At 33.1% G+C, this 9,468-nt stretch overlaps 1 protein-coding gene across 1 annotated transcript in view; it reads left to right on the top strand.

Annotated features, from left to right (window-relative positions):
- The window catches only part of LOC127860657 (uncharacterized), a 5,499-nt gene extending 387 nt beyond the window's left edge, over positions 1 to 5,112 (top strand). Inside the window, exons 2-4 of the mRNA XM_052398893.1 lie at positions 429 to 589; positions 1,410 to 1,471; positions 2,159 to 5,112. Coding sequence (XP_052254853.1) covers positions 478 to 589; positions 1,410 to 1,471; positions 2,159 to 3,403 — 1,419 coding nt within the window. The 5' untranslated portion in view covers positions 429 to 477 and the 3' untranslated portion in view covers positions 3,404 to 5,112. The remainder of the gene's footprint in view (positions 1 to 428; positions 590 to 1,409; positions 1,472 to 2,158) is intronic.
- The last annotated feature ends 4,356 nt before the right edge of the window (positions 5,113 to 9,468 follow it).

Raw genomic sequence — 9,468 nt, 5'->3', positions numbered from 1 at the left:
ACATTTCGTCATTGATTATTCCTTTTTAAGGCACGTGATCAATTCACTGTACACTATTGCATACAAAACCTTAACAATAAAATATTTAAAGCTGTGGTCAACGCTATGGAACTTTGAATGTAAGGCAGTATAAAACGGTTGGATGGCGTTAACTTTACAATTAGCTCAGAAATAGCAGGAAACATACGCGTGTACATAAACATCGACATCCTAGCATTACAATTCAAATATAAAAGACCTTACATCATCAAAGTGCATTTTAATTACTTAATTGTTAAATATTAACCACGCAAAAATAATTGCAAAATTGAAAAATACAAATGTATGCTCAATCACTTTTACAAAAACATATATACTTTAAACATTAACATCAATAACATTCGTATATTAATTATTGCGGATTCATTGTTGTTTTGTTGTATTTCCAGGTTGAATGAAGTAGTATTGCTGGATCTCAGTTCGAAAACCACACCAGCCATGTCATTAATTAGTAATATTAGGCGTCACAAACTGCACATTCTGTCGTTTGGCCTCCTTGTTATCGTCTTTTTCACCCAGGTGAACTATATCAATCGTGAGCAGCATTGCGGTAATGACATTTTGTTACATTTCAATCTTAGTTTATAACTCCACCGAAACAGTTTGGTTGAACAACGTACTAAACGTTTTGGAAAGGGAATTTAATAATCAGTTACGTAAACTTTCAAAATTGTGATTTGTTAATATTTGTAAATAATGGTAGACATTTGTGAGTAAGACCATGATATTGTTAAATGTGATTCATAAATAATTATCCTAAACATGACACACCTCTTCAAACATATGTTGAACATAAAATATCAACTTCGTTAAATTGTTTATATTTGATGTTTTATTATAAAATATTATATATTCATTTTGCAGTAACTCATTTTGCAATTTATGGTTATATTAATATATTGTTATTGTAGGATATTGGTTATTTGAATCATTCGATTAATTTTTGTGTTCCTGTTGTGTATTTGTTTTTCTTGTTCAGCATATTTGTTTTGCGTCCCAATGTTTGATAATAGTATGAACAAGATAATTTGCTTTATGCTTAAGTCCTCCAAATAAACAAAAGTACGTGAACAAAACCATATACATAATTCGTTTTTGCATAATGATCTTAATAATGTACGTGAAAAGACGTGCTTAATATCTCTTACATAATGGGTTCGCTTATATTATTCGCGGAATTATGGTAAACGCATGTTTAACGCGTTCATTATTTGTCACGAACTATTACTACCAATGTTTTGATAAAATAGCGTGTTTTTTCTTTTATTTTCACCTAAGTGAGAAATATAAGATTTCTGATTTTGATTTTCTTGTCACCAATTAAAATGTATATGCCATTAAAAAGTGAATTTCTTGTTTCATCTTTGCAGAAAAATATGCCATTCGCATGCATACTCCAACACGTTTCAACGAAATCGAAAATATTCGGGAGGTAAATTTCTTTCCTACACTAAAAGATTTGCTGCTTTATAAGTACCTCTGTCTATGTCAATAGACCAGTTTCACAATACTGCCACAGTTGATATTTTTGGAGATCACGTGACGCGTCGAATTTCAGAACGAGGTTGAACGTGTTACTTTCTTTGGCAGAGAATATCGGTAACTTTATAACTGTTGATTGTTATTGTGAACAATCGGGATTTTCATGAGCACTAACACTGGTTTAAATAACTAAAAACATATGCATACAGGCATACAGGCATGTGTTTAATCAATAAATTTATAAGTAATTATAATATAAACATTTAACTTTATAACACCGAAATAATAATTCAACGATACAATATGTAGTACCATTAGTGCATATTTATAAATTGCTGACGCTCGTATAATACCTTGCATTTTATTCAAAATAAATGAAGGCCTATCATTTAATGGGCTGTTTTGCTTATGTATTTATGATCGTTATAGAATGCTAACAAAAGAAATATAATCGTATATACACGTATATACATCATATCGTGAAAAGCCCCAAATGGACGATTTTCAATACATGTAGAAGAATACACGTTATCATATGGGCACGACACTTGTTACAGATGTATTTTAAGTTGATTTGTTGTTTACATCCAAAAATTAGGAAGCAAACATTGATGCATGTAAGTTAAATTTATTACAGGCTATCTCACATTCAGCAACATCGGAAGAAGTGTTTCAACGATTGCAAAACGCTTCATCGAATATTTCGAAGTTCCATGACCGCAATGATGACAGAACTTACGAACCCGATGGATACAAGGCCGCTGCCTTAGCTAGACGTCTTTGTTTAGAAAAAAGGCTAGACCACGGAACATTCGTGCCTGTTGCTCGCATGCATTACATTCCACACAGGAATATAACATTTTGTTCCATGGCGAAGACGGGTTCAACGTTTTGGGGCAGGGTATTCGTGATGGCCACTGAGCAAGATCCTAACAAATACAGTCAACCATATGACGTTAGTTTGTCTGAGGTTTACGGTGGTATAGGGAAACGATTCACGTTGAACACAAATGTTACATTAAATCACGATCACTTTAGTTTTATGTTCGTTCGAAATCCCTATTCAAGAATTTTATCTGCATATGTAGATAAACTTGTTCCGCCCAATCCAACCTTTTGGAGATATTTTGGTTTAAAGGCAATAGCACAATTTAGGGAAGGAATGGATAAGGCCCCAAAATCTACCAGAAAGGAAGCTAAACACAATAATGATACAACACTAGTCGGCCACGATGTGACATTTGCAGAATTTGTGCGATTTGTCACAGACGCTGAACTTCACCAAGAAAGTCCCAATCCACACATCTCTAGCGTCAAGAAACATTGCAGACCGTGTTCGTCTTTCTTCACCTTTATAGGCAAATTAGAAAATATAGCAGAAGATGGTTCTTATATAATGAACAAAATAGGGATCAGTAAAAAAGCCATTACGGCACTGGAAACTAATATATCAAACCTTACAAAAGATGATGCTATTACCGATAGTATTCGAGGACCGTTCGGGTGGAAGAAAGATGTGTTAAAACACATGTCATGGGATAAGGCGTTGCAAAGACTTTGGTTAAAACTGCAGATGCGTGGGTTGATTGAGAAGGACATTAAACTTGAACTTAGTGATCAACAGATTATGTCGATGACAAGTGACCGTTTAATAGACATTGCGAGAGAAGCACACGCGCGATCGGACCCTGGAAAGCTGAAACAACAAAGTAAAGCAGTCCAAAAAGAGGCTTTTGCAAGTGTTCCGTTGAAAGATCTTACAGCTTTTAGAGACGCGTTTAAGGACGATTTTACCTTGCTCGGTTACGACCCATCCCCACAGGAAATTTTTAATCGGAATGAAAATCCTGTTGAGCCTAAGGTGTATTTCAATAAACTATAACTCAATGAGGTTTTACTCTTGAACATGTAACTGTAATTTAATAGTGATGTATGCTGGCATATGTGAACTGTATAATGTATGCAAAGCTTGTCATATCATCCTTATATTCATTTTTATTTCACGTTATATTTTCTTCAGAGATCATTTATTTTTACCCCTCCCACCTTCTAACATTGGGGGTATATGGCTTTGCACATATCATTCGGTAAGTCGGTTGTATGGCCGGTCTGACGTTACATTCCTTAGTTTCCGCATGAGATATAAAAACGCGTTTACCAACATACAAGTTAATTGGCATAATGGTGTAATATGCAAAATATATGAGCCTATCGTTATAAAGGCCAATATCTACCATACAATTAAGATAAATATATATGGCTTATGAAGTGCCGTCGAAATCCATAAAATGACTTGCACTTGTTAAAGGTCACCTTCAGAATTTTAAACACAAACTGTCATAAGTATTTGATAGATTTCCGTACCGGCAGTTGAAAATACATTCAAGCATTTAATAATGATTGACCGGCTGGTGGACTGCAACGACAAAACCAAGACAGTTACACTACCTGCATAGTAGATTTGCATGCTGGGCTAACTAAGGGCTATTTAACTTATTAACAATTTATGTACGGAAGTGAAGGGAGGCATACATCTTCTTTTTAAAAATGTGTGTAAAAATTTTCAAACGGGTACATTAATCTGCTGCTCGTATCAAATAAAATACATAAATACATACAAACGCACAATTTAATGATGTTGCTCAAACTAATGACATACGTGTTTTGCCAGATTTATTGACACCAAATTAATTACAAATGAAAACATACGAATAATAAGCCGCACAATGTATAACAGCATCAGCTAAAACTAAATTTACATAAGAATTTAATTCGTTAGAGCTGAATAACCTTTTACCATATACAATCGTTAAATATGAACTACAACTACATTTATTTTTAAGTATAATTGGCAAACAAATAAGTTCCTTAATTTCCTTAACATTATGTCCGACGAAGAGACGGCTTCGCCGTTTATTTTGTGGTATAGAGATTGTTTTGATTTGATTACATGCTTGGAACGTCTCCTTGTGTCTTCAATTATGGGTCATTATAAGCAAGACGGAGATGAACAGAAGAACACAAACTTATATAATTATATAATTTAATAATTTAACGGATAGCAAACGTGGATACTTAATATTTATATACTTTTAAATATTTAGAGTTCATCGAACATGTATGACATAATAAAAGAAATTATAATGTTTTATGTTTATGCCAACTTAATTGAATGTACTGATACTGATGCAAACAACCATAATTGTGCGTTCCGAGGGTCACATGATCATCTGATCATGCAATATATTTTATTGAAAGTTAAATCAATTCTTCATCTAGGAACACAACGCATACATTACAAGGGAGAGCATTACCATGGAAATTCCGCTCGCAGTAAATCAGTTATCTCCCGTGTTGAAATAGTTTTCGTATGTTGAATTTTGTATGTTCTGATGTATGTTAAATTCCATTTGAGATCTGTACAATTGTTATGCTAATCAACTTCGGCGACAATGTCCTAAACATTCGAAAAGTAAGTGTTAAGTGTTAATGTTTCCACACTTTATTAGCATTGTGGAAGCAATTTTAAGCTTATTACATCTCATGTATTTTTCGTTTCGCATAATTATTTGATCAAATCAAATACAATCATAAGCGTATAATGATTTATTTTTAGCATTCATTATGATGAGGGAATCATGCACTTGTTGTGAAAATATTTCACATAACGAAACAAAGGTGCATACCGTTTGTAATTTTGTGTTGCGGTATAAAAGATAAACGTATTAACCGTCCCATTCAAGTTCTATTTTTGTTATGAGTTTATCAGAATCATTGTAATGTATACACAAGCCGCCTATACTCGCAGATAATCGCGCACCAGAATACAGCTGAATCTGTATAAGCTGTATGGTATCATTGAAGAGCAATCGTCATTCAAAAGTAACACCGGACATTCATTCATGATCTTTTTCTTAGCTTATTGACTTTCACAAACATCAGAGGATGCCATAAGTATGTTAAGCTCACCGTCTTATGCGGACAATTGACTCAATACTCAATCACACATTAAGGTTTAATAACTTGTGACGATATTATATGAGTCATATCGTCATCGATTGCATATGGATTTCAAGAAATAGGCAGACGTGTTAAAGCGTGTATATACGGTTATATTTCTTTTGTGTAAACATCGGTGAAGCTGCCATTATAATGTAATTAATCTACATTTTTCTCATTCCAAAGTCACTTACATTCCCAAGATGGCGTCAGTCGGATTGGTCGGGTGGAATGCTATGAGGGGTTAAATAAATGTAATTGCATTTGCAAGTCATGTACTTTCTGTAATATTAATAATTTTTTAACTGAAATGAAAAGATGTTAGAATCCTATTTTATGTATTGATTGTTATTTTACAATATATACCATTCATAATATGAACATAACTTGAAGCATACCCATACAGATTTGGTAACTAAATTTTAAATTAATTATGGTTATTTATGTCATTATTATACTCCCGTAAAAAAAGTAAATGGGTTAAATACAATCGCAATGGACGTTGATATAAACTTGCAAGCATGATATGGAGTTGCGCTTATAAGGGATTTTTAGCACCTTACGTTTACAATTGCTCCATTTTCAACTAGAAAATGTATAACATCTTACTACATATTACACCTTTTAACGTCGGGGTTGTACTACGTCACGTTCGTCAATACTCAAGTATAGGATTTATATTTTCTTTTTGCATCAGTTAAAAGTGATCATGATTTTTATAATCTCGAACGAAGTAAGAAATAGACACCTTAGAAAAGCACTATGGTGTCATGCAAGATCGCAACAAACTTGTTCATTGAAGGCTAGTAGGACCTTTATTCTTTTATCGATCGGACAATTTTTTTAGTGAGATTAGAGATATTGTTCAACTGTCGTGTAATTTAAAATTAAATACTTATTAATATACTTATAATAATCAGTTTAGTATTGTTAATATATAGCTATCAGTATTAATTATTTACCTCATTTCTTAAAGCTATGTCTTTCTTTTTTTGAATATAAATCGTAATCTGCAGACCAAACATTTTGATGCATTTTCTGGATACTGTCCAGATACGAAGCTCTTACTTTTGTATGTTTAAGAACGTTGGCAACGCATATATACTCAAACACGGCTTCAGACAAAAGAGTTTTCAGTTAAACGATTTCATTGTGTTCAGGTAATAGAATCAAGATTTTAAGGGATTACTAACCAATATGTTTATTTGTAGCTGTAGAGTGCCAATAGATTTATAAGATTGCTGCGATTTTAAAGACCACGCGGATTAGACTAGTTATTTTTAATTGTTATGGCAAAACAAGAGTAAATAAATCAAATGAACAAGCGATTTCACAGTTTGCGTTTATAAAGTTAATTAAATTCAAAGTTTTAGCAAATATAACCGATGCTTATTGTCGAAATCCAGCACTAGAATAAAACAAACTAAATCTGGAATCACCGCTTTAAAACGGTCCAATCAAATAATTGGAAGTTTAACTTGTTTGTATAAAGCCGATACATACTCTTACCCCTGCAACAATCCAAATTGATTAATTATCGAATAACCGCCTGAATGGTCAATCTAAAGCACGTGGTCGGGTCAACGGTTTACTAGGATAACATTCCCTCACATTTGGTCCAAAATTGAACACAATAATGCACATGCTTCAATACATCACATACGAAAGACGCCAAACAGCATTTAAATACAAGAGTAAAACGATCTTTTTCAAATGTAACGATGCATATAGAGGCTTTAAAACTTACAGCGTATTTCATACACCATGTTTCATGAAAAGTATTATAAATTTTTTTCTATTAAAACTCAGTTTTAAAGTTATATTTCCATCAATTTTGATGATCATTATAGGAGATTTTGATAATGTTCCCATGTAAAGAGTGTAGCATCAAAGTGGGTTTTGTTTTCTATATTATGCACGCATTCTTATTTAATGTTTAAACTTGATATTGGAAATTGTTTTTATTGAATTTTGGATAACATTTAACGGTGCCTACCCCTACACAAACAAGTGTTCCGCGGTCGGAGACATATGCCCCCCAACCACATTGACCTTTGAATTAGCGACCTGAAAATCAATAGCAGTCATCTGCCCGTCATGATCAATGTACCTAGTATGAAATTTAATGATCCTAGACCTAAGCGTTCTTGAGTTATCATCCGGAAACCATTTGGTGGACGGAACGACCGACCGACATGTGCAAAACAATATACCCCCTCATCTGCAAATGGGGTATTAATATCTACCTCGATAACCATCGGTTTGCTCGGTGTGCTCTATTTACTTCACAGTGGTAACTGGCACTGATGCGTACACATGCCCGGATGGAACTATGGTAAACGTCGATTATATACTCAACGTGTATATTATAAATGCCTACGATTAAAAAGACAATTTACGTCATTGTTTGCGTCTTAATCTTACGGAGGCATGCTGTGACATTCTGTACATAGTATACGATTGTGTCAAATATTTATTAATTTATATAAAATGTGTACAAACTAGATAAACATATATTTCAATATAAATTCAAAACAAAGTTAAGAAGAACACGGGTCTAAAAATTCGAAATAAGCCATATATTTAAAGGGGCCTTTTCACAGATTTTGGCATATTTTTAAGTTTGTCATTAAATGCTTTATATTGATAAATGTAAACATTGGATCTTACAAGCTCTAGTAAAAAATCAAGAATAAAATTAAAAAAGGGAAAAACAAGTAGCCGGTACCAGGGCTCGAATCAGTGACCCCCAGAGTCCTGGAGTTAGTCTGAAGTAAAAATGCTCTAGCCCTCTCGGCTATTCCGCCAGGTATACACAGGTAAAGTATTTTTTACCTTATATAAGCAATCTTCGTAGTTTCGTAAATTCAAACGACAACAACAGAACTCTCCAAATTATTCAATCGTTTCGCGTTGCAACGCTTTATAATTTTTATGTTTTCAAATCGTCAAACGTTACATATAATGGCTATATTGGACTATGGAAAATGTTCAGTAATACTGTTTCCTCACAAATATCATAACTAAAACCGAAAGTTTGCGAATCTGAAACAACTTTTTTCAATTTTGTCAATTTACCAAACCGTGAAAAGATCCCTTTAGTTTTGAAATCGAAAATGTCTGTACAGTCGAATTCGCCAGCATGTATATCATGCATGTATGATGTGAATCTAAAATTAGTTTAACGGTTCATTTTAAATTCCTGCAACGATATCTATTCATACGACACCCGAACACTAACTAAAAACACGAATGCTTCGGTTATTGTAGGAAAATATGTACGAAAACTCTTCGTCACAATCGGCTCGGGGCGCTAATTTGTCTTTGCTGCATGTTATGAAATTCGTCTTCAATGTATAATTTCTATTGACTATTTTGTGTTATTGTTACATATTTTATCAGTGTATTACAATTTAACACATATATAAAATCGTATAACCTCGCTTTAATGCTCATCTGTCTTTTCCATTTTTATATTGTGCGATAGTTTTAACACAAACGAGCTTACATTATTCAATAATAAACGATATATTCATATTTTATAAAAACATTTATTTTTATTGTTATAAATGATAGTTGACATTTGGTTAATCACTTTTCGAAATATGAATTTGGGGTATTATATCATTATTATACCTCACGTGATTACTATTTGTATTGTGTTCAAAGAAAATAGAAGCGTCACAAGGTAACACTGTATATTATTATACCTCGCGTGACCATATTTGTTTACAACACATTTATAAATTTAGCGGGCAATATTTTGAATTGTCTCACAGCAATACTCATCCCTGTTGTTTCACACACCATGAACTAAATTAAATTAGTTACTAGTAATAGATAAAAGCATTCTTCTTGTTCCACATTAAAACTGACGGGCCTGCGAAGACACGTTTTATAAAATATAACCCGTCATTGAACGCAAAGTGTAAGAACAGTCTGACATTC

This window comes from Dreissena polymorpha, chromosome 15 (assembly GCF_020536995.1).
Source record: "Dreissena polymorpha isolate Duluth1 chromosome 15, UMN_Dpol_1.0, whole genome shotgun sequence".
Classification (NCBI taxonomy): domain Eukaryota; kingdom Metazoa; phylum Mollusca; class Bivalvia; order Myida; family Dreissenidae; genus Dreissena; species Dreissena polymorpha.
Note: the sequence above shows the minus strand (reverse complement) of the source record. Positions and strands in the feature narration are given on the sequence as shown.